The sequence below is a fragment of the Oncorhynchus gorbuscha genome, linkage group LG18, assembly GCF_021184085.1.
Source record: "Oncorhynchus gorbuscha isolate QuinsamMale2020 ecotype Even-year linkage group LG18, OgorEven_v1.0, whole genome shotgun sequence".
NCBI classification, from domain to species: domain Eukaryota; kingdom Metazoa; phylum Chordata; class Actinopteri; order Salmoniformes; family Salmonidae; genus Oncorhynchus; species Oncorhynchus gorbuscha.
In genome coordinates, this window is record NC_060190.1 from 5,097,669 (window position 1) to 5,124,091 (window position 26,423).

At 45.0% G+C, this 26,423-nt stretch overlaps 1 protein-coding gene across 1 annotated transcript; it reads right to left on the bottom strand.

The window, feature by feature from the left end:
- Positions 1 to 25,007, bottom strand: LOC124003947 (TGF-beta-activated kinase 1 and MAP3K7-binding protein 1-like). Its single transcript, XM_046312609.1, is given in 14 exon segments — positions 1 to 733; positions 845 to 934; positions 3,476 to 3,641; positions 8,670 to 8,883; positions 9,275 to 9,419; positions 14,533 to 14,644; positions 16,145 to 16,168; positions 16,171 to 16,197; positions 16,200 to 16,259; positions 19,712 to 19,850; positions 20,097 to 20,183; positions 20,340 to 20,493; positions 24,030 to 24,160; positions 24,752 to 25,007. Coding segments are annotated over 14 exon segments (1,575 nt in total). The 5' UTR covers positions 24,830 to 25,007; the 3' UTR covers positions 1 to 585.
- Between the last annotated feature and the right edge of the window lie 1,416 nt (positions 25,008 to 26,423).

Genomic DNA, 26,423 nt, shown 5'->3' on the forward strand with positions numbered 1-26,423 from the left:
AGACAGACTGATAACCCCACATCATTCATCCCCCTCTCCTCCTTCCCTTGTTCACAGACAGACTGATAACCCCACATCATTCATCCCCCTCTCCTCCTTCCCTTGTTCACAGACAGACAAAGAGCAGGTAACAGGAGTTAAACGCCAGCCAACAAACAGTCACTGACTGTGTTGGGAGTGAATTCAGTCCATTCAGGTTGATCTGGGGCCGTATCAAGCATTTCAGAGTAAGAGCAATGACCTAGGATCAGGTCACCCCTGTCCATATAATCGTATTCATTGCTATCTAAAGCAAAAACTGATGCTAGATCAGCTTTCCTTCCAGCATACCTGTCGTCCACCTGACCTGACCCATCAATAACATTACCTTTAGGTGTGTAATAAACACGGTATCAGCTGTAGGAAAAGGAATAGTCGTGATAAAGTAAAAAAATAGAAATCCGTTTCTGCCTAAGGATGCCTTATCAGCTCCAAATCTCCACAACACCACCAAAATCCATCACACAACCCCTCCAATACATTCCTATACCTCCCTCCTTCAAGAGCAGTTATCACTCTCTTCACCCCAAATCTTGTCCCCCTCCATCACTGAGGCCCCAGCCCAGCTGAGGCCCCCTGTGTCCCCAGGAAGTCTCCGTGGTCCGACCCCCACAGCCGGTAGAACTGGGTGAAGTCAACATAGGGAGGGACCCGTCCGGTCTCGTCTGGCTGCACCACCTGGCTGCCACGCTGTCTGGAGAGAGTCCCATACAGTGGATATTTTAGTGAACATAATCTTCCTAGAAACAGAATAGAAACAATCCCGCCTGGGATTTTTCCTTCTCTAACCCACCGAGCTACCTACCTGAAGAGGCTGCCTCCGTCTCCTGAAGACGAGCTGGAGCTCTGGGTGGTCTGGTTATTGGTGGAATGGAGCGTGGTGGTGGGACTCTGGCTGCGGGGTGGGAGGGGGCGGGTGGGCGAGGGGGGAGAGGGGGAAGAGAGGGAAGAGGGGAGAGACAGAGCTCATTTATGGACTGGAGGATGTCAAGGGAGGAACGGCGGATGGCGCTGGGTAGAAGGAGCATGCTAGAGGTGACGAAGGAAGTGAGGAGAAAGAGATGGATGGATGGATGGAGGGAGGGAGGGGAAGAAGAGCAAAAGAAAGGGGGAAAATAAGACAGAAGGAGGAGATTCAGAGAAGGAAAATAAATAAGGAATGAAGGAAAGAAGACAGCAAAGTAAAGAAGAGTAGGAGGAATGAACCAATCAATGACTCAGAACAGGGGCCATGCACATGCCTCTTAGAACAACACAGTAACAAGAAGCCAACGTGTGGTCTTAGCCCGGGCCAACAATTACACTACGGTTTATCTGAAATGACCCTAACAAACCCAAATGAAAATCTAAAACGAACTGGCTATGAAACCATCGTCTACACTTGTTGGGGTACGGCCAAGAACACAACATCATCCATCCTGCAGAAGGCGTCCAAATCCAGCCAGGGTGGAAGTGTGCGTTTAGCTTGGTGGATGTGTGTATGTCTTGGGCTGGGTGATATATCGAGTATACAGTATAATGGAATGGATCCACATATCGGTATGAATTTTAACAATACACTAACTACACGGCTCCAAAAAATAAAGGGAACACTTAAACAACACAATGTAACTCCAAGTCAATCTCACTTCTGTGAAATCAAACTGTCCACTTAGGAAGCAACACTGATTGACAATAAATTTCACATGCTGTTGTGCAAATGGAATAGACAACAGGTGGAAATTATAGGCAATTAGCAAGACACCCCCAATAAAGGTGGTTCTGCAGGTGGTGACCACAGACCACTTCTCAGTTCCTATGCTTCCTGGCTGATGTTTTGGTCACTTTTGAATGCTGGCAGTGCTTTCACTCTAGTGGTAGCATGAGACTGAGTCTACAACCCACACAAGTGGCTCAGGTAGTGCAGCTCATCCAGGATGGCACATCAATATGAGATGTGGCAAGAAGGTTTGCTGTGTCTGTCAGCGTAGTGTCCAGAGCATGGAGGCGCTACCAGGAGACAGGCCAGTACATCAGGAGACGTGGAGGAGGCCAACAACCCAGCAGCAGGACCACTACCTCCGCCTTTGTGCAAGGAGGAGCACTGCCAGAGCCCTGCAAAATGAACTCCAGCAGGCCACAAATGTGCATGTGTCTGCTCAAACGGTCAGAAACAGACTCCATTAGAGTGGTATGAGGGCCCGACGTCCACAAGTGGGGGTTGTGCTTACAACCCAACACCGTGCAGGATGTTTGGCATTTGCCAGAGAACACCAAGATTGGCAAATTCGCCACTGGCGCCCTGTGCTCTTCACAGATGAAAGCAGGTTCACACTGAGCACATGTGACAGACGTGACAGTCTGGATACGCCGTGGAGAACGTTCTGCTGCCTGCAACATCCTCCAGCATGTCCGGTTTGGTGGTGGGTCAGTCATGGTGTGGGGTGGCATTTCTTTGGGGGGCCGCACAGCCCTCCATGTGCTCGCCAGAGGTAGCCTGACTGCCATTAGGTACCGAGATGAGATGAGATCCTCAGACCCCTTGTGAGACCATATGCTGGTGCGGTTGGCCCTGGGTTCCTCCTAATGCAAGACAATACTAGACCTCATGTGGCTGGAGTGTGTCAGCAGTTCCTGCAAGAGGAAGGCATTGATGCTATGGACTGGCCCGCCCGTTCCCCAGGCCTGAATCCAATTGAGCACATCTGGGACATCATGTCTCGCTCCATCCACCAACGCCACGTTGCACCACAGACTGTCCAGGAGTTGGCTTTAGTCCAGGTCTGGGAGGAGATCCCTCAGGAGACCATCCACCACCTCATCAGGAGCATGCCCAGACATTGTAGGGAGGTCATACAGGCACGTGGAGGCCACACACACTACTGAGTCTCATTTTGACTTGTTTTAAGGACATTACATCAAAGTTGGATCAGCCTGTAGTGTGGTTTTCCACTTTAATTATGAGTGTGACTCCAAATCCAGACCTCCATGGGTTGATAAATTTGATTTCAACTATGTAAAGAAAAATGTATTTAATATGAATATTTCTTTCATTCAGATCGAGGATGTGTTATTTTACTGTTCCCTTTATTTTTTTGAGCAGTGTATATTCTGAGACAGTGCTCCATATTGGACCACCTCCCTGTCAGTCGTGTCCTAGTGTGCATACAACCATCAGAACGGAGCCCATTCAAATCACTTTCATTCCATCTGTTGTCACGCTCATGCACTACTCATAAAACACAGGCTTCTATTCACAAACATCACACAAATATTGTGATATGATGTGTTGGCCATATCACCCATCTCTAGTGTGTGTCAGCATGCCTGCATTTGTATCCACTTCCAGGGAAAGAAAGCGTCTTAGTCCCGTTGGTGAGTGTGTGTGTTATTGGCTCGGTGTGTGCGCGCTTTGGGTGAGTTGCTATGGATACATGGCATATATTATATATATTACCCAGGTGTGTGTGTGGGTGTGCCCTCCTCCAGAGTAGAGGCTGTGTTGGTCCCGTTGGTGAGGGTACCCCCCTGAGAGGGCATGACCAGGGAGAGGGTGACGCTGGTCTTACTGGTGCTGCTGGGGCAGTTGGAGTAGGGCACCGACACTGGGTAGATACGACCACCTAGAGGAGAGACAGAGAGACAGAGTTCATCTAGTATTATAGTAGTAATATAGTGCTGCTGGGGCAGTTAGAGTAGGGCACCGACACTGGGTAGATACGACCACCTAGAGGAGAGACAGAGTTCATCTAGTATTATAGTAGTAATATAGTGCTGCTGGGGCAGTTAGAGTAGGGCACCGACACTGGGTAGATACGACCACCTAGAGGAGAGACAACAGAGAGACAGAGTTCATCTAGTATTATAGTAGTAATATAGTGCTGCTGGGGCAGTTAGAGTAGGGCACCGACACTGGGTAGATACGACCACCTAGAGGAGAGACAGAGTTCATCTAGTATTATAGTAGTAATATAGTGCTGCTGGGGCAGTTAGAGTAGGGCACTGACACTGGGTAGATACGACCACCACCGACACTAGAGGAGAGACAACAGAGAGACAGAGTTCATCTAGTATTATAGTAGTAATATAGTGCTGCTGGGGCAGTTAGAGTAGGGCACCGACACTGGGTAGATACGACCACCTAGAGGAGAGACAGAGTTCATCTAGTATTATAGTAGTAATATAGTGCTGCTGGGGCAGTTAGAGTAGGGCACTGACACTGGGTAGATACGACCACCTAGAGGAGAGACAGAGAGACAGAGTTCATCTAGTATTATAGTAGTAATATAGTGCTGCTGGGGCAGTTAGAGTAGGGCACTGACACTGGGTAGATACGACCACCTAGAGGAGAGACAGAGAGACAGAGTTCATCTAGTATTATAGTAGTAATATAGTGCTGCTGGGGCAGTTAGAGTAGGGCACCGACACTGGGTAGATACGACCACCTAGAGGAGAGACAGAGAGACAGAGTTCATCTAGTATTATAGTAGTAATATAGTGCTGCTGGGGCAGTTAGAGTAGGGCACTGACACTGGGTAGATATAGAGGAGAGACAGAGTTCATCTAGTATTATAGTAGTAATATAGTGCTGCTGGGGCAGTTAGAGTAGGGCACTGTTCATCTAGTATTATAGTAGTAATATAGTGCTGCTGGGGCAGTTAGAGTAGGGCACCGACACTGGGTAGATACGACCACCTAGAGGAGAGACAGAGAGACAGAGTTCATCTAGTATTATAGTAGTAATATAGTGCTGCTGGGGCAGTTAGAGTAGGGCACTGACACTGGGTAGATACGACCACCTAGAGGAGAGACAGAGTTCATCTAGTATTATAGTAGTAATATAGTGCTGCTGGGGCAGTTAGAGTAGGGCACCGACACTGGGTAGATACGACCACCTAGAGGAGAGACAGAGAGACAGAGTTCATCTAGTATTATAGTAGTAATATAGTGCTGCTGGGGCAGTTAGAGTAGGGCACTGACACTGGGTAGATACGACCACCTAGAGGAGAGACAGAGTTCATCTAGTATTATAGTAGTAATATAGTGCTGCTGGGGCAGTTAGAGTAGGGCACTGACACTGGGTAGATACGACCACCTAGAGGAGAGACAGAGAGACAGAGTTCATCTAGTATTATAGTAGTAATATAGTGCTGCTGGGGCAGTTAGAGTAGGGCACTGACACTGGGTAGATACGACCACCTAGAGGAGAGACAGAGTTCATCTAGTATTATAGTAGTAATATAGTGCTGCTGGGGCAGCACTGACACTGGGTAGATACGACCACCTAGAAACCTAGTAAAACACAAGTAAAAGTGTTAGCTGAATTAGATGAAGAATTCAAGCTTTCCTGTTCATTTGGTATCTGCAGATGATCAGTAATGCATCTGGAAACTGTTTGAATGTATGAGAATCATTTTATAGAATATGAACTGAGGTATAACTCAGACTCATTGGCCAGGTTCAATCTCTACACGGAAGGCTATTGCCTCTATCAGGCAGAGACGTCTAACTCACCATGGTGATCTCTAAAAGTAGAGGTCAACCGATTAATCGGAATGGCCGATTATTTAGGGACGATTTCAAGTTGTCAAAACAATCGGAAATCGGTAGTTTTGGACACCGATTTGGCCGATTTTTAAATTTTATATTTTAAATATATATATATAGATACATAGATATAGAGATATATAAGTTGCTCGCTAATATTAAACTTATCTTATAAAAAACAATCAATCTTCACATAATCACTGGTTAACTACACATGGTTGATGATATTACTAGTTTATCCAGCGTGTCCTGTGTTGTATATAAACGATGCGGTGCGTATTCCCGGAAAAAGGACTGTCGTTGCTCCAACGTGAACCTAACCATAAACATCCATGCCTTTCTTAAAATCAATACACAGAAGTATATCTTTTTAGCTAAAAGAATATTTAGCTAAAAGAAATCCAGGTTAGCAGGCGATATTAACCAGGTGAAATTGTGTCACTTCTCTTGCGTTCATTGCACGCGAGTCAGTCAGTGTATATGCGATAATAATTAACGTTTTGTTTTCAAGATGATAGTTTCCGGATTCGACCATATTAATGACCAAAGGCTCGTATTTCTGTGTGTTATGTTATAATTAAGTATATTATTTGATATTTGATAGAGCAGTCTGACTGAGTGATGGTAGGCAGCAGCAGGCTCGAAAGCATTCATTCAAACAGCACTTTGTGCGTTTTGCCAGCAGCTCTTCACGGTGCTTCAAGCATTAATTTGTTTATGACTTCAAGCCTATGAACTCCTGAGATTAGGCTGGTGTAACCGATGTGAAATGGCTAGCTAGTTAGCGGGGTGAGCGCTAATAGTGTTTTAAACGTCACTCGCTCTGAAACTTAAGAGTAGTTGTCCCCCTTAATCTGCAAGGGCCACGGCTTTTGTGGAGCGATGGGTAACGCTGCTTCGAGGGTGGCTGTTGTCGATGTGTTCCTCGTTCGAGCCCAGGTAAGAGCGAGGAGAGGGACGGAAGCTATACTGTTACACTGGCAATACTAAAGTGCCTATAAGAACATCCAATAGTCAAAGGTATATGGAATACAAATGGTATAGAGAGAAATGTTCCTATAAATACTATATTAACTACAACCTAAAATCTTTTAACTTGGAATATTGAAGTCTCATGTTAAAAGGAACCACCAGCTTTCATATGTTCTCATGTTCTGAGCAAGGAACTGAAACGTTAGCTTTCTTACACAGCACATATTGCACTATTATCTTTCTTCTCCAACACTTTGTTCTTGCATTATTTAAACCAAATTGAACATGTTTCATTATTTACTTGAGGCTAAATGGATTTTTATTGATGTATTATATTAAGTTAAAACAAGTGTTCATTCACTATTGTTTTAATTGTCATTATTACAAATAAACAAACAATTTTTTAAAAATCGTCAGATTAATCGGTATCTGCTTTTTTTGGCCCTCCAATAACCGGTATCTGCTTTTTTTGGCCCTCCATTAACCGGTATCTGCTTTTTTTGGTCCTCCATTAATCGGTATCCGCTTTTTTGGGCCCTCCAATAATCGGTATCTGCTTGTTTTTTTGGCCCTCCAATAATCGGTACCTGCTTGTTTTTTTGGCCCTCCAATAATCGGTACCTGCTTGGTTTTTTGGCCCTCCAATAATCGGTATCTGCTTGTTTTTTTCCAATAATCGGTACCTGCTTGGTTTTTTTGGCCCTCCAATAATCGGTATCTGCTTGGTTTTTTGGCCCTCCAATAATCGGTATCTGCTTGTTTTTTTGGCCCTCCAATAATCGGTATCTGCTTGTTGTTTTGGCCCTCCAATAATCGGTATCTGCTTGTTGTTTTGGCCCTCCAATAATCGGTATCTGCTTTTTTTTTGGGTCCTCCAATAATCGGTATTTGCTTTTTTTTGGGGGTCCTCCAATAATCGGTATTTGCTTTTTTTTTTGGGGGGGGGTCCTCCAATAATCGGTATTTGCTTTTTGGGGGGGGGGTCCTCCATTAATCGGTATCTGCTTTTTTTTTTGGGGGGGGTCCTCCAATAATCGGTATCTGCTTTTGGGGGGAGGGGGGGGGGTCCTCCATTAATCGGTATCTGCTTTTTTTTGTTGGTCCTCCAATAATCGGTATCGGCGTTGAAAAATCATAAATTGGTCGACCTCTAGTCTACAGTGCTGTCAGGTGGACATCAGTAGCAACACGCAGCCTCAAACCCTGGTCCATTCCTATTCAGAAGGCCATTTAAGGAAAACTGACATATTATATAACCTCTCTTCTAGCATGACATGAGAACACATACAAGCTCCGATCTCAATCGTGTTTTATGCTAATAGTCCCTGTCATTACTCAGCCCCTGATCTTGAATTCCACCCGGGCCAACCTAAAACACCAGAACCTGGTGTCTGGAGGAGTTCAAAGGTTAAATAGAGGTTGTTGAGACATGTAGCTGTTTCTAGTTGTCACCCCATGTCACTAGTTTACATTGCCTTATGTAAGGCAGCCTGTTGTTTTACACCACACAAGCCTGGACACACAGTTGGCTGTTGCCAGTGTCTTCGGTCTGTGTTCAGTCTTACATTGTTCAGAGTTTTGATCCCCCGTCCCCACAGGAGGCCTTTTGCCTCTTGCCAGGCCGTCATTGTAAATAACCATTTGTTCTTAATTGATTAGCCTGGTTAAATAAAGGTGAAATAAATAAAGGTGAAATAAATACAATCCATCTTACCCTGGGAGTGTTTCTGCTCTCTGTGGGCTGGTCTCTCCCCCACCTACCCTGTGTGGGCGTGTCTCTCCCCCACCTACCCTGTGTGGGCTGGTCTCTCCCCCACCTACCCTGTGTGGGCTGGTCTCTCCCCCATCTACCCTGTGTGGGTGCGTCTCCCCCACCTACCATATATATATATATATATACACACACTGTGTGGGTGCGTCTCCCCCACCTACCCTGTGTGGGTGCGTCTCCCCCACCTACCCTGTGTGGGTGCGTCTCCCCCACCTACCCTGTGTGGGCGTCTCTCCCCCACCTACCCTGTGTGGGCTGGTCTCTCCCCCACCTACCCTGTGTGGGCGCGTCTCTCCCCACCTACCCTGTGTGGGCGCGTCTCTCCCCACCTACCCTGTGTGGGTGCGTCTCCCCCACCTACCCTGTGTGGGTGTGAGTGCGCCGTCGGCCAGCGTGTAGTTGAGTGTGCGTATCAGCAGCGTCATGTCTTCGTGACGGGAGCAGTGGGACGCTCTCTGGCGTCCGCTGGCGTAGACATCGTGGTGTAGCCGCTTGACCCTCTCCACCACCGACTGGGACACGGCCTCCAGGCTTCCCTGTTGGGCTAGTTCTGCTGCTACCATCGCTACCATCTCCTAGAGGAGGGGGAGGAGAGGGGAAAACAATGCAACGTTTCATCTCATGGTGAAATCAACTGAAATCAGTAGGGAGAGAGAGGGAAGGAGGGAGGGAGGAGGAGAGAGAGGGAAGGAGGGAGGGGGGAGGAGAGGGGAAAACGATGCAACGTTTCATCTCATGGGGAAATCAACTGAAATCAGTAGGGAGAGAGAGGGAAGGAGGGAGGGAGGAGGAGAGGTAGACAGGGGTAGATGATGTTGGAGTTGGGAAGAGGAGAGTAAGAGGTGGTGGTGAACTATGACGATTGGGAAAGACCAGCACCGTCCTCCTTGGAACAAGATATTTATCAAAGAAGCTTGTTGTGAATGTATTGGTTAAGAGGTTCATTGGATAAGTGAATGCACCCACCTGATTGGCCTGTTCAGGTCCGTGGGCGGACTCCAGGGCTTTGATGAGCCCCTCTGACATCAGCAACAGGAAGCCTGTCACACCCTCTAACGATTGGCTGGCCTGGATCTCCGGCTCTGCTATGATTGGCTTGTTCTTGGCGGCGCTGATGGTCGTGGGCGGGGCATGGAGGAAAATGAAGAAGATGGACAGATCGAAAGGAGAGTGAGAGCGAGTGAAAGAGAAGAGAAAGAAAGGATTAAAGAGAGGGATGAGATAGAGGTAAGCGATAAGAGGAAGTGCAGCAAAACATTGTATTGTAGGTTGGAAACAATCTAAAGTGGACCCTACAGCTATTGTATGTAGTAATCATGTGCCTATGAGTTATAGTGTTCGCACTGAGGCGATGTGCCCTAGTAGGAAGTCCACTGTGTGCAGCTCACCCTGCACTAACATACAGAACATGAGCATGTCGACTTCTGCTAAGCAATGAAAACAATCAAGCATCCCAGAAAAGTGCTAAAAATAGCCCACAAATCAATAATTTGCTAGCAACAGGTGACATTCATATTCGGTCAATTTCTGAATCTCACTTAGATAATACCTTTGATGCTATAGTGGCAGCAACACATGGTTATAACATCTACAGAAAATACAGAAATGCCAAAGGTGGAGGTGTTGCTGTTTATAATCAGAACCACATTCCTGTAAAACTTAGAGAGGATCTCATGTTAAATACTGTTGAAGTAATATGGCTACAGGTTTATCTGCCTCACCTAAAGCCCATTCTGGTGGGAAGCTGCTATAGACCACTTATTGCTAACAGTCAGTATCTGGATAAGTTTGAAATGCTTGTTAATGTTTGAGATAAACAGAGAGGTATATTTTGACAGGCTTTGATCACACTGCTCACTCAAGAGAAAGCTTCACACTGTAACTAGCGCCTGCAACCTGGTTCAGGTTATCAGTCAACCTACCAGGGTAGTTACAAACAGCACAGGAATTCAATCACCAACATGTACTGATCACATCTTTACTAATGCTGCAGAAATGTGCTTTAAGGCAGTATCCAAATCCATTGGATGTAGTGATCACAATAGTAGCCATATCTAGGAAAACCAAAGTTCCAAAGGCTGGACCTAATATAGTGTATAAGAGGTCATACAATAAGATTAGCAACAATTCCAATGTTGATGCTGTAAAGAATATTTGTTGGTCTGTGGTGTGTAATGAGGAGCAACCAGACGCTGCACTTGACACATTTAGGAAATGTCTTATTCCAGTTGCTAAGAAGCAGCACCCATTAAGAAAATGACTGTGTAAACTGGTAAATCCCTGTGGACTGATGAGGAATTTAAAAAAGGATGGTTGAGTTGGATGAGACAAAAGGAATGGCAAATAAGTCTGGCTGCACAACCGATTGGCAAACGTCCTGCAAATAGAGAAATCATGTGACTAAACTGAATAAAAAGAAACTATACTATGAAACAAAGATCAATTACATAATGAACGATAGTAAAAAGCTTTGAAGCACCTTAAGTGACATTTTGGGCAAAAATTGAATCAGATGGCTCATTCAACACAAAACCCACTGTTATTGCCACTGATATAGATTTTTTTCAATGGCAAGATTAGCAAATTTAGGCATGATATGCCAGTAACAAATGCTGACATTACACATCCAAGTATAACAACTGATCAAATTATGAAAAACAAGATTTGTAATTTTGAATTCCGTAAAGTGAGTGTGGAAAAGGTGAAAAAATGATTGTTGTCCATCAACGATGACAAAACACCGGTGTCTGACAACTTGGATGGAAAATTACTGAGGATAATAGTGGATGATATTGCCACTGCTATTTGCCACATCTTCAATCTAAGCCTACTAGAGAGTGTGTGGCCCTCGGGCCTGGAGGGAAGCTATTCTGCTACCCAAGAATAATAAAGCCCCCTTTACTGGCTCAAATAGCCCATCAAACAGCCGGTTACCAACCTTAGTAAACTTCTGGAAAAAAATGGTGTTTGACCAGATACAATGCTATTTTACTGTGAACAAACTGACAACAGACTTTCAGCATGCTTACAGGGGGAGACATTCAACAAGCATGGCACTTACACAAATCACTGATGAATGGCTGAGAGAAATTGTTAAAAAGATTGTGGTAGCTGTTTTGTTAGACTTGTGGCTTTTGACATTATCGATCATATTCTGCTGATGGAAAAACATATCTGTTATGGCTTCATACCCCCTGTCTACCTGTCTAACAGATCACAGAGGGTGTTCTTTAATGGAAGCCTCAACAACACGATCCAGGTAGAGTCAGGGATTCTGAATGACTCAACACTATTGACGTCAGCTACTACAGAGAGTGAAATCACTGCAACACTTCATGAAGAGCTGCTGTTAGTTTCAAAATGGGTGGCAGGGAATAAGTCAGTCCTAAATATTTTAAAAACTAAAAGCATTGTATGTGGGACAAATGATTCACTAAACAATAAACCTCAACTAAATCATGTAATAAATGATGTGGAAAGTTGAGGTGACTAAATTGCTTGGAGTAACACTGGGTTGTAAACTGTCATGGTCAAAACATGTTGATACAACAGTAGCTAAGATGGGGAGAAGTCTGTCCATAATAAAGCGATGCTCTGCCTTAACAACACTATCAACAAGGCAGGTCCTACAGACTCTAGTTTTGTCGCACCTGACTACTGTTCAGTAGTGTTGTCAGGTGCCACAAAGAGGGACCTAGGAAAATGACAATTGTCTCAGAACAGGGCAGCACGGCTGGCCCTTAATAGTACACGTAGAGCTAACATTAATGATATGCATGTCAATCTCTCATGGAGAGTCTGACTTCATCACTTGTTTTTGTAAGAGGTGTTGACGTGCTGAACGTACCGAGGTGTCTGTATAAACTACTAGGACACCGCTCAGATACCCAGCATACCCCACAAGACAAGTCACCAGAGGTCTCTTCACAATCCTCAATAACAGACTATGGAAGGCACACAGTACTACATAGAGTCATGAGTACATGGAACTCTATTCCACATCAGGTTACTGATGCAAGCAGAAAAACAGATGAAAATACACCTTATGGAACAGCTGGGACTGTGAAGAGACACACAGGCACAGACACACATACACATGATACGACACACACGTACACAGGATGTTGTACTGTAGAGATGTGATAGTAGAGTAGCGGCCTGAGGGAAAACACTCAATGTGCCGTGAAACATGTTATGAAATGTAATGTCATGTAATATTTTAAACTATATACAGTGGGGAGAAGTATTTGATAACCTGCGAAATCGGCAGTGTTTCCTACTTACAAAGCATGTAGAGGTCTGTCATTTTTTATCATAGGTACACTTCAACTGTGAGAGATGGAATCTAAAACAAAAATCCAGTAAATCACATTGTATGATTTTTAAGTAATTAATTTGCATTTTATTGCAGGACATAAGTATTTGATACATCAGAAAAGCAGAACTTAATATTTGGTACAGAAACCTTTGTTTGCAATTCCAGAGAATATACGTTTCCTGCCGTTCTTGACCGGGTTTGCACACACTGCAGCAGGGATTTTGGCCCACTCCTCCATACAGACCTTCTCCAGATCCTTCAGGTGTCGGGGCTGTCGCTGGGCAATATGGACTTTCAGCTCCCTCCAAAGATTTTCTATTGGGTTCAGGTCTGGACACTGGCTAGGCCACTCCAGGACCTTGAGATGCTTCTTACGGAGCCACTCCTTAGTTGCCCTGGCTGTGTGTTTCGGGTCGTTGTCATGCTGGAAGACCCAGCCACGACCCATTCAATGCTCTTACTGAGGAAAGGAGGTTGTTGGCCAAGAACTCGCGATATATGGCCCCATCCATCTTCCCCTCAATACGGTGCAGTCGTCCTGTCCCCTTTGCAGAAAAGCATCCCCAAAGATTGATGTTTCCACCTCCATGCTTCATGGTTGGGATGGTGTTCTTGGGGTTGTACTCATCCTTCTTCTTCCTCCAAACACAGCAAGTGGAGTTTAGACCAAAAAGCTCTATTTTTGTCTCATCAGACCACATGCCCTTCTCCCATTCCTCCTCTGGATCATCCAGATGGTCATTGGCAAACTTCAGATGGGCCTGGACATGCGCTGGCTTGAGCAGGGGGACCTTGCGTGCGCTGCAGGATTTTAATCCATGACGGCGTAGTGTGTTACTAATGGTTTTCTTTGAGACTGTGGTCTCAGCTCTCTTCAGGTCATTGACCAGGTCCTGCCGTGTAGTTCTGGGCTGATCCCTCACCTTCCTCATGATCATTGATGCCCCACAAGGTGAGATCTTGCATGGAGCCCCAGACCGAGGGTGATTGACCGTCATCTTGAACTTCTTCCATTTTCTAATAATTGCGCCAACAGTTGTTGCCTTCTCACCAAGCTGCTTGCCTATTGTCCTGTAGCCCATTCCAGCCTTGTGCAGGTCTACAATTTTATCCCTGATGTCCTTACACAGCTCTCTGGTCTTGGCCATTGTGGAGAGGTTGCAGTCTGTTTGATTGAGTGTGTGGACAGGTGTCTTTTATACAGGTAACGAGTTCAAACAGGTGCAGTTAATACAGGTAATGAGTGGAGAACAGGAGGGCTTCTTAAAGAAAAACTAACAGGTTTGTGAGAGTTGGAATTCTTACTGGTTGGTAGGTGATCAATACTTATGTCATGCAATAAAATGCAAATTAATTACTTAAAAATCATACAATGTGATTTTCTGATTTTTTGTTTTAGATTCCGTCTCTCCCAGTTGAAGTGTACCTATGATAAAAATTGCAGACCTCCACATGCTTTGTAAGTAGGAAAACCTGCAAAATCGGCAGTGTATCAAATACTTGTTCTCCCCACTGTAACTATATATATAACTGCCTTAATGTTGCTGGACCCCAGAAGAGTAGCTGCTGCCTTGGCAGGAACTGATGGGGATCCTTAATGAATACAAATACAAAAGTGGAGCGTTTTTCCACTTGAAATGTCTTGTACTCAGTCTACCTGCCGCTATGTAGCACTGAAGAAATCCAATTGGAAACTCAATTAAGTGCATTTTTCAGTGGATAAGTTGAATCCTATTCAAAGATCCAGCCTTATATTCATCCGTTTGGCTCGGCTACAGAGGACAGCAGGAAATTGGACTTCTGAGCCTGTGTGTGGGTGTGTGTGTATAAATGGATGTACATGCGCTAGTGGGTGTGTGTGTATAAATGGATGTACATGCGCTAGTGTGTGTGTGTGCACCCCTACCTCAACAGATCTATATCTGTGTAGTTATATTTAACCCTGTAGTCTCCAATCCTCCTGGTGCTGCTCTGACCAGCTATCAGAGCCGCCTGACGAAGACCAGACACATCAAGACCTGGGGGATGGAGGAGAGGATGAGGGGTAAAAGTGGGATGAGGTGGAGAAGAGGAGACAGGTGGAGAGGTGAAGGGGAGTAGAGGATGCGACAGGGGGAAAGACAGGGTGGGAGGAGGGGAGGAGGGGGAGAAGAGGAGACAGGAGGAGAGGTGAAGGGGAGTAGAGGATGCGACAGGGGGAAAGACAGGGTGGGAGGAGGGGGGAGAAGAGGAGACAGGAGGAGAGGTGAAGGGGAGTAGAGGATGCGACAGGGGGAAAGACAGGGTGGGAGGAGGGGAGGAGGGGGAGAAGAGGAGACAGGAGGAGAGGTGAAGGGGAGTAGAGGATGCGACAGGGGGAAAGACAGGGTGGGAGGAGGGAAGGAGGGGAGGAGGTGGAGAAGAGGAGACAGGAGGAGAGGTGAAGGGGAGTAGAGGATGCGACAGGGGGAAAGACAGGGTGGGAGGAGGTGGAGAAGAGGAGACAGGTGGAGAGGTGAAGGGGAGTAGAGGATGCGACAAAGACAGGGTGGGAGGAGGGGAGGAGGTGGAGAAGAGGAGACAGGAGGAGGGATGAAGAGGTGTAGAGGATGCGACAGGGGGAAAGACAGGGTGGGAGGAGGGGAGGAGGTGGAGAAGAGGAGACAGGAGGAGAGGTGAAGTGGAGTAGAGGATGTGACAGGGGGAAAGACAGGGTGGGAGGAGGGGAGGAGGTGGAGAAGAGGAGACAGGAGGAGAGGTGAAGGGGAGTAGAGGATGCGACAGGGGGAAAGACAAGGTGGGAGGAGAGGAGGGGATGAGGTGGAGAAGAGGAGACAGGAGGAGAGGTGAAGGGGAGTAGAGGATGTGACAGGGGGAAAGACAGGGTGGGAGGAGGGGAGGAGGTGGAGAAGAGGAGAGGTGAAGGGGAGTAGAGGATGTGACAGGGGGAAAGACAGGGTGGGAGGAGGGGATGAGGTGGAGAAGAGGAGACAGGAGGAAGGGGGGGAGTAGAGGATGTGACAGGGGGAAAGACAGGGTGGGAGGAGGGGAGGAGGTGGAGAAGAGGAGACAGGAGGAGAGGTGAAGGGGAGTAGAGGATGTGACGGTGATGAAAGACAGGGTGGGAGGAGGGGGAGGAGGTGGAGGGGAGGAGAAGAGGAGGGGAGGGGAAGGGGAGTAGAGGGGAGCGGTGATGAAAGTAAGAGAGGAAGGGGGAAGGAGAAGAGAGGGGAGGGGGAAGGAGAAGAGGTCACCTTCAACCAGGGTGTGCGTTTTCCAATTAATTGATCCCATTCCATTTTAAAGGCAGACTCAGCAGTATGACGTAGGTGCACAAAGTAAACAGCCCAGTGGGTCAAGTTCCACAACAACTAAGAGCGTTGAAGCGCAAGGCTCAACTTCACCCGTAGCTACCAGGCTGTAACAGCGTGAAGTGAACCCATGCACAGACTGTGTGTGTGTGTGTGTGTGTGTGTGTGTGTGTGTGTGTGTGTGTGTGTGTGTGTGTGTGTGTGTGTGTGTGTGTGTGTGTGACTCACCCAGCCCAGCCAGTCTCTGGAGCTGTCCTCGTTCTCTGTGGTGTGAGGTGTCCAATCTGGATCACCTGGTTCTGACCGTCGCTGGTTGACTTACACAGCAGGGCCCGGTTGGTACCTGGAACACAACAAAACCATTAGCCCAATACAAAGACAAACCAATCACAACCTGTTGGTAAGATATCCTTCTCTTCTTATAGGACTTACACAGCAGGGCCCGGTTGGTACCTGGACAACAACAAGCATTAGGTACAAACACAAGCTGTTGTTAAGATATCCTTCTCCTCTTATAGGACTTACACCTGGTTCTGGACCACAACAACCATTAGGCCACAATACAAACACAAGCTGTTGTTAAGATATCTTACACAGCAGGGCCTGGTTGGTATCTGGACCACAACACAACCATTAGGCCACAATACAAAGACAAACCAACCACAACCTGTTGGTAAGATATCCTTCTCTTCTTATAAGACTTACGACAGCAGGGCCTGGTTGGTATCTGGACCACAACACAACCATTAGGCCACAATACAAAGACAAACCAACCACAACCTGTTGGTAAGATATCCTTCTCTTCTTATAGAACTTACACAGCAGGGCCTGGTTGGTATCTGGACCACAACAAGCATTAGGCCACAATACAAACACAACCTGTTGGTAAGATAACCTTCTCCTCTTATAGGACTTACACAGCAGGGCCTGGTTGGTATCTGGACCACAACACAACTACCCATATGAATAAAATACAGTAAGAGAGTTTGGTTGGTACCGGGACCAGAAACAGAACATAATCTAGTATTGTATAATAATAGCATTTCATTTTATTGATTGATTGGTACATTCATCAATGAAAAGGCTGACCCAGACATCCTCATCACTCAGATGCCTGACTGAAACCAGTCTGAAACAGTCACTGTAATGGAGACCTCGCTGATTACGTCATTCATTAAATCGCTGGAATTCTCGCTCACACACACAAAAGTTCCAAAGTTGTAATTATGTGCAAATAGTTAACCCTAATTGCTGCTGCAAGTCAATCTGGATAAGAGTATCTGCTAAATTACATTTAAAAAAAGAAAGGAATAATTAACTAATTAAATGGTTGTATTTGTCTATTAATTGGTCTTTCTGGTTTTAAGACCAGTTGATTTACAATCAAATAACCTGTCCGTAAATAAATCAAATAACCTGTCCATAAATAAATCAAATAACCTGTCCATAAATAAATCAAATAGCCTGTCCATAAATAAATCAAATAACCTGTCCATAAATAAATCAAATAACCTGTCCATAAATAAATCAAATAACCTGTCCATGCTGGTGGGTAATAGCTTGGTAGCATAATTATAGAGGAGACATTGTTTAAATAAATGTTCCTGACCGTAACATTGCAACAACTAACCTCAGCAGAAATAAAACATAACAAGCCCATAGGACACAAATAACCTGTCCACAAATAAATCAAATAACCTGTCACACAAACACACACACACACACACACACACACACACACACACACCATACACATAACACACACACACACACACACACACACACAGTATGGAATGAGTCAGGTGACTCCACAGCTGGAAACACTTTTCTCCCTTAAAGGTTCCGTTTCATTTCCAAGGTCACCTCTCCACTTTGACCCTGACCTGTACATAGCTGGTGAGGTAGACTGAACAGTCTCCTTCTCCTCCTCTCCACTTTGACCCTGACCTGTACATAGCTGGTGAGGTAGACTGAAAGTCACTTTGACCCTGACCTGTACATAGCTAAACTGAATACCCTGACCTGTCCATGCTGGTGAGGTAATAGCTTTCTCCTCCTCTCCACTTTGACCCTGACCTGTACATAATTGGTGAGGTAGACTGAACATTGTCTCCTTCTCCTCCTCTCCACTTTGACCCTGACCTGTACATAGCTGGTGAGGTAGATGAACAGTCTCCTTCTCCTCTCCACTTTGACCCTGAACTGGTGAGGTAGACTGAGTCTCCTTCTCCTCCTCTCCACTTTGACCCTGACCTGTACATAGCTGGTGAGGTAGACTGAACAGTCTCCTTCTCCTCCTCTCCACTTTGACCCTGACCTGTACATAGCTGGTGAGGTAGACTGAACAGTCTCCTTCTCCTCCTCTCCACTTTGACCCTGACCTGTACATAGCTGGTGAGGTAGACTGAACAGTCTCCTTCTCCTCCTCTCCACTTTGACCCTGACCTGTACATAGCTGGTGAGGTAGACTCTGGCCCCCCAATGGTGGAACAAACTCCCTCACGACGCCAGGACAGCGGAGTCAATCACCACCTTCCGGAGACACCTGAAACCCCACCTCTTTAAGGAATACCTAGGATAGGATAAGTATTCCCTCTCCCCCCCCCCCCTTTAAGATTTAGATGCACTATTGTAAAGTGACTGTTCCACTGGATGTCATAAGGTGAATGCACCAATTTGTAAGTCGCTCTGGATAAGAGCGTCTGCTAAATGACTTAAATGTAATGTAATGTAATGACTGAACAGTCTCCTTCTCCTCCTCTCCACTTTGACCCTGACCTGTACATAGCTGGTGAGGTAGACTGAACAGTCTCCTTCTCCTCCTCTCCACTTTGACCCTGACCTGTACATAGCTGGTGAGGTAGACTGAACAGTCTCCTTCTCCTCCTCTCCACAATGAACAACCTTTTGTTTTTTCTCCCCCTGCAAAATAAATCATTTTCTGCCTTTATTCCGACACTTGCAAACCCCAAGTGTCTTTTCCCCTTCATTCCTCCCTCCCCCTTCTTTCTTAGTCTTTTATTTGGCCCCCAAATCCCCATTTGAGACGGGCAGAGAGGCGATTAACCATGGAGGGGAAAAAAGGACCCCAAATGGCCAGTCTGGAATAGTTGACACCAGATCGTAGCTTTAAAGATCCTTTACAATTATGGAGAACTTAAATCACCAGTGGAGTTTATTGTCTATGAACCAATGACTGACACACACACGTCTGGATTGAATAGTCAGACAGATGGTAAAAGGCCTATTGGACCAATGAGAAATGATTATGAAAATGGGTCTGGTTGTTATATCAACCCACGGTGAAATCCCCAGGGAATGTGTGTGTTCGTTTCAGAAATCTCTTTCTGGCTTTCGGCTAAATTCTAATTTCCTACCAGAGTGGTCTGGCTTTTAGATTTTTCTCAAATAATATGTTTAAATGTTTTTCCTCTCTGTGCCTTCGGGGTCACACAGACAGATGTTGGCGAAAAGAACAGGGCAAGAGGCCTTACAGGGCAGAAAGGCTGGAACAAGGCCTGTTGGACGTTCTGAATATCATTTCTAACAGGCGTTTTGATTCAGAGAAGTAAATGGCATTGTAACGTGTGTGTAAAAGGTCAGTGAGGACATAAGAAGCCCTAAGAGGTGTAATTGTGTTTGTATGTTTACATGGCTGTGGTCGTGTTACATGGCTGCAAAGGCTGTGCTCCTGCATGTGAGCTTCCTCTCTGTGTGTGTGTGTATGTGTGGAACAAGGCTGTGCTCCTGCATGTGAGCTTCCTCTGTGTGTGTGTGTGGAACAACAGTACGTACCCACGTTGGCGATGTAGAGCTTGTTGTTGTGTATCAGAGCCACAACAGCGGTAGCTCCACCAGACACTTCCTGCTCCAGGTCCTTCAGCCTCTCAGAAAGCTTCTGACTCTGGGGGGAGAGCTGGTGGAACGATACTCCCTGGTGGAGGGGGGAGGGAGATGTAGGGGAGGGAGGGAGAGGGAGGCAAAAAAATAAGAAGATGGTAATAGGAGAGAGGAGATTAAGAGATTTAAGAATGTTAGTTAAGGTCGATTAAATGGCTAATGAGACTATATTGATTCCCAATGACTACATTCTAATGTGAATTAAAACGGTGGTTGCCATGGAAATCTAAGTAGTAGAAGGAAACTTAACACGCTATGAGTGACAGAGTGCCATGCTTACCTCAGGTAGTTGGGATATAATAGTAGCCTTCTCTGCAAGAGCGTCACCGATTGTCTCAAAGTAACTCTTCTCTACAACGTCGAAGGCCTTAGGATAAAACAACAGAATCAATGGTATAAACATTCAAATAGCATTTCTTACATGATGCTTCTGCGAATGCATTCTACCTAGAGCAGACAGGATTCCAGGCATACACGCTGATTCAAAGACATAACAGTTGATATCTCTCACACACACACACACCTGTGAGAGAATTCTGCGGACATCAGAGTCAGTGTGTGTAGACTTGAGCTGTCCCAGAAGCAGTTCTGCTGTCAGACACTGAGAGACGAAGCTGGACACTCTGCTCCCATCAAACCCATTAAACACTCCATACAGGAAACAGCCTTCCTCACCTCTGATTGGACAGAAAGAAACAACTGTCTGAGTGGTCAAAACAAGAACAACTCTTATGTTAGATTGGTCTGTTGCGAGACACTGGTCAAGTTTGTTTTGTTTGGCCCGGATCCCCCTTGTGGGCAGTTGGATTATTTTAGACCATTCCATTGGTACTAAGGAGAACTCTCCACCCACGGGGGCACCGGGCCATGCAACAACAAACTCACCCATTGAGACACTAAAATAGACACTGCTCCCATCGAACCCTGTACAGGAAACAGCCATCCTCACCTCTGATTGGACAGAAGCAACTCTTTATGTCTGATTGGTCAATATTCCTAGAAGTCTTCCTGGCTGTGTAATCTGCACAGATCACCAGCCTTGGTAAGTGTGAGTATGGAAGCTACATACAGGTGTGGGTAATACAGCAGGGCTCTCTCTTTTTTGGCCCACGACCCCACCATGTAAAACGTGATGTAATCAACAACGGCCAATGTTGATTTTTTAAATTGGGGCCAGGACAGTCTATTACAAATCACACTGACAGTACTTTTGACAGTATATCAATATGAAGAAAGAATGGTTTGAAGTAAGGCTGGGACAATACCAGTATTGCGATATTGTTTCCAAGATTTTTTTTTTTTTTTTTCACCAGGTAGGCTAGTTGAGAACAAGTTCTCATTTACAACTGGGACCTGGCCAAGATAAAGCAAAGCAGTGCGACACAAACAACAACACAGAGTTACACATGGAATAAACAAGCGTACAGTCAATAACACAATAGGGAAAAAAAGGAAGTCTATATAGAGTGTGTGCAAATGGCATGAGGTGGTAAGGAAATAAATACGCCATAGTAGCGAAGTAATTACAATTTAGTAAATAAACACTGCAGTGATAGTTGAGCAGATGGTGAAGTGCAAGTAGAAATAAATACTGGTGTGCAAAAGAGCAGAAAAGTAAATAAAAAACAATATGGGGATGAGGTAGGTAGATTGGGTGGGCTATTTACAGATGGGCTATGTACAGCTGCAGCGATCGGTTAGCTGCTCAGATAGCTGATGTTTAAAGTTAGTTTGGGAAATAAGTCTCCAGCTTCAGCGATTTTTGCAATTCATTCCAGTCATTGGCAGCAGAGAACTGGAAGGAAAGGCGCCCAAAGGAGGTGTTGGCTTTGGGGATGACCAGTGAGATATACCTTCTGGAGCACGTGCTGTGGGTGGGTGTTTGGGGGTGGAACTAGGCCCCACATCTGATGTAGTGTGTGGTCTTGTCCAATCTGTTCTACTGAGGCTTGTAGAGGTAAACAGCAGACACGTGTTTCTGAGTGTCTCATCTTTCAGTAATGGGGTCATAAAGCACTCAAAAGATAGAGCCACAATTGTAGGAAGAAAATAAAAACCACTCTCTTTATTACAATTCAATTCAAGGGCTTTATTGGCATGGGAAACATATGTTTACATTGCCAAAGCAAGTGAAATAGATAAACAATACAAAATTACATGCCCTGTAAAAATAAAATCTAATTCACTAAACATTAAACTCACAAAAAAAACACACACATACATACATATACACTGCTCAAAAAAATAAAGGGAACACTTAAACAACACAATGTAACTCCAAGTCAATCACACTTCTGTGAAATCAAACTGTCCACTTAGGAAGCAACACTGATTGACAATACATTTCACATGCTGTTGTGCAAATGGAATAGACAACAGGTGGAAATTATAGGCAATTAGCAAGACACCCCCAATAAAGGAGTGGTTCTGCAGGTGGTGACCACAGACCACTTCTCAGTTCCTATGCTTCCTGGCTGATGTTTTGGTCACTTTTGAATGCTGGCGGTGCTTTCACTCTAGTGGTAGCATGAGACGGAGTCTACAACCCACACAAGTGGCTCAGGTAGTGCAGCTCATCCAGGATGGCACATCAATGTGAGCTATGGCAAGAAGGTTTGCTGTGTCTGTCAGCGTAGTGTCCAGAGCATGGAGGCGCTAGCAGGAGACAGGCCAGTACATCAGGAGACGTGGAGGAGGCCGTAGGAGGGCAACAACCCAGCAGCAGGACCGCTACCTCTGCCTTTGTGCAGGGAGGAGCACTGCCAGAGCACTGCAAAATTACCTCCAGTAGACCACAAATGTGCATGTGTCTGCTCAAACGGTCAGAAACAGACTCCATTAGAGTGGTATGAGGGTCCGACGTCCACAGGTGGTGTTGTGATTACAGCCCAACCCCGTAAGGACGTTTGGCATTTGCCAGAGAACACCAAGATTGGCAAATTCGCCACTGGCGCCCTGTGCTCTTCACAGATGAAAGCAGGTTCACACTGAGCACATGTGACAGTCTGGAGACACCGTGGAGAACGTTCTGCTGCCTGCAACATCCTCCAGCATGACCGGATTGGCGGTGGGTCTGTCATGGTGTGGGGTGGCATTTCTTTGGGGGGGCCGCACAGCCCTCCATGTGCTCGCCATAGGTAGCCTGACTGCCATTAGGTACCGAGATGAGATCCTCAGACCCCTTGTGAGACCATATGCTGGTGCGGTTGGCCCTGGGTTCCTCCTAATGCAAGACAATGCTAGATCTCATGTGGCTGGAGTGTGTCAGCAGTTGCTGCAAGAGGAAGGCATTGATGTTATGGACTGGCCGCCCATTCCCCAGGCCTGAATCCAATTGAGCACATCTGGGACATCATGTCTCGGATGCTTTAGTCCAGGTCTGGGAGGAGATCCCTCAGGAGAACATTCACCACCTCATCAGGAGCATGCCCAGGCATTGTAGGGAGGTCATACAGGCACGTGGAGGCCACACACACTACTGAGCCTCATTTTGACTTGTTTTAAGGACATTACATCAAATTTGGATCAGCCTGTAGTGTGCTTTTCCACTTTAATTTTGAGTGACTCCAAATCCAGACCTCCATGGGTTGATAAATTTGATTTCCATTGATAATTTGTGTGATTTTGTTGTCAGCACATTCAACTATGTAAAGAAAAAAGTATTTAATAAGAATATTTCATTCAGTTATTTTAGTGATCCCTTTATTTTTTTGAGCAGTGTAGGTTGTATTTTTATTTTTGTTTGTTCTTCACTGGTTGCCCTTTTCTTGTGGCAACAGGTCACACATTTGGCTGCTGTAATGGCACACTGTGGAATCTCACCCAATAGATATGGGCGTTTATCAAACTTGGATTTAATCTAATTCTTTGAGGGTCTGTGTAATCTGACAACCGCATCTAGTGGCTAACTGAGGTTAAACCCTGCTCTATGAACCAAGCAATTGAGGGGTGTTATCTAACAACCCTATTTCCAAAATCAGTCAGCACCCCTTGTTTGGGCAATGCTGGTATACAGGGACATATATATGGCTCCAGTAGCATTTTCAGACTGCCAAACCAAACTATGCTGCCTTGAATATGTTTTGTTATATGGTCCTTTCCAGCATGGTAAGGACCATATAGGACCTATAGTGGAAGGACCTATAGTGGATATGTAACCAGGACAGCTGAGTTTGGCCTTAAAGTGTGAATCAGGCACAGGTGTCTTAGTTACCTGAACCTGAAGTGTCCGTCCTCGTTGGGGTGGCTCTGGGTGTCCTTTCCATCGGGTCCGTAGGTACAGTTGGGGGCTGTTCCCACCCCACACATCTGACACAGAGGCAGGTCATCTGTCCAGCTCTGATGCTACCAGGGTGGAGTTTGAAGAATGACATTAGCTATTGTGTTAGTCATAGCGATCGTACTTATGTAGCCTAATTCTATGGTTTTAGTGTTCAGAGTTCTGACAACCATTGAAATTGTCTCTTGCTTAATTGTCTCCTCAGACTTCTGCTTCAGTTAGGCTTTGACGACCAAAGAAACTACAATATTCACATTGAAACTTAGGCTCAAAGTGTAATATTAAGTTGGTGTTTTCAGAAAATATCCCGTTCTTCACTACCATTGGCTAGCTACTGTAGATAGAACCAATTATTTGGATAAAACTCAACTGACCCGTGGCTAACAAAAATCTCCCCTTAAATACTAACTAGATAAATACATATAAATTACCAAGTGAAGAACACAAACTTAGTTAGCTAGCTGACTAAGCTAGCAATGTTTTTAGCCACGCTAGGCTAGCGGCGGATGTTGCTGTTTGCGGCACAGGGCCCGTGAAGTAGTTGTTTCAATTGTCCTTTGGAAAGCTAGATTACATTTTTCAAACAACAAAATATGACTGGAGTTATTTTTAACAATAAGCACGTCTACAAGAGGGAGAACTCGTTTTTGTCTTACGCTTTGCATCATTTGCCGACGCTGAGACGCCATCTTTGATGCATTCATGGGCGTCAACCTTGCGCAGCGATTGCGCATTGGCACACGTTGATCTTCACTTCTCGTTGATTTTCACGTCAAAATGTGCTTGAAAAGCAGTAAAGGGAGATATCTGAACTTGTACAAATCATTCAAGTTTCGCCTTCATACCTGAGCTTCTTCTCATGACTCTTTCTTCTCATGACTCTTGAGTAATCCAAACGGAGAGCGACCATTCAAAGATACTTTATCAACTAAAGACTGTTTGCTACAGTAAAACAAGTTTGCTTCTAATTTCCTTTATTATAGCGCCATCATGTTGACATGTGTTGTATGACACTTCGAGAGTCGAGAAAGAGGATGGAACATTTATTAGTCAGATGTGACGCTGAACAACTTTAGAAAACCGACATATTATTATTTTCTTTCTGGCACATGTAGCTGAACATGTAGCGACAAAACTGTAAAAGCTACCAATACCAAAACAACTTTGAAATGTGCAGGTTCACTGTCCTCCGTGTTTGGTGCAAATGTCAGCTGTTTAATTGTGATACATTTTCAATACTATTAGTACAAAACTCACAGTTGTAATACTTCCTGCCTTATGTTCAGAACCTTTCATTGTGCATTTCATTGGCTTCATCTTTCACTATCTAAGTCATTCATGCAAAATCAACGTTTGTTATGAAATATTTGCTTTAATCACAAATACAATATATACTATTCAGCAGACAGTCATGCGTGCATCCCAGGACTCAAACCCACTACCCTGGTGCTACAAGTACCATGCTTTACCAACGGAGCTACAAAGGATAAGGACAACCTACACTATTATTGGCACCCTTGATAAAGATTAACAAAAAATACATAAAAATACAAATATACTAGATACAAAAGTATTCTAATACAATATACTAGAACATATATATGTGGCCCAACAGGCCATCAGCAAGCAGTTCTCTTGCCTTCAGGGAGCCATGGGAAGAGAATAGAAAGGTGAACCTTCACACAGTTGCAACGTTTTGTATAAACCAATGTATATATCGATATCGTATCGAACAAATGCAACTGATATCAATTTAGATTGTCCATATCGGTGCCCATCACTCTAAAAAAGACAGACAGAGCGTCAGTTTAGCCACTCATTTCGGTTTATGGTGTGTGCTTGCTGTTTGCCTTGCTCAATCATTTGTATTTATCTTCAAAGGATTGCTACAGTACACTTTTATCTCTGTACCTAGATATTGCCATTCACAACTATTGTTAATTGTCATGTAGGCTAACTTTATTAATCTCTGTACCTAGACAATGACATTCACAACTATTGTTTAGATGTATTAAATTAAACTATAGGATACTGTACATATGATCATTTTTGTTCTATTCAACTCTATTCAATTCTACAGTTCTATTCAATTCTACAGTGCTAATCAATTCTACAGTTCTATTCAATTCTACAATGCTATTCAATTCTACAGTTCTTTTCAATTCTACAGTTCTATTTAACTCTATAGACTCAGTCGGTATTGAATAGGACGTTACGGCCCCGCCGCCTTGGCGGAAGACAACCCTTGGTCATCTTGGTTATTCCATTGGCTCACAGCAAAAACTTCACCTTTTTCAAACGCAATTTTCTTTCAAATGTCTTGACTGA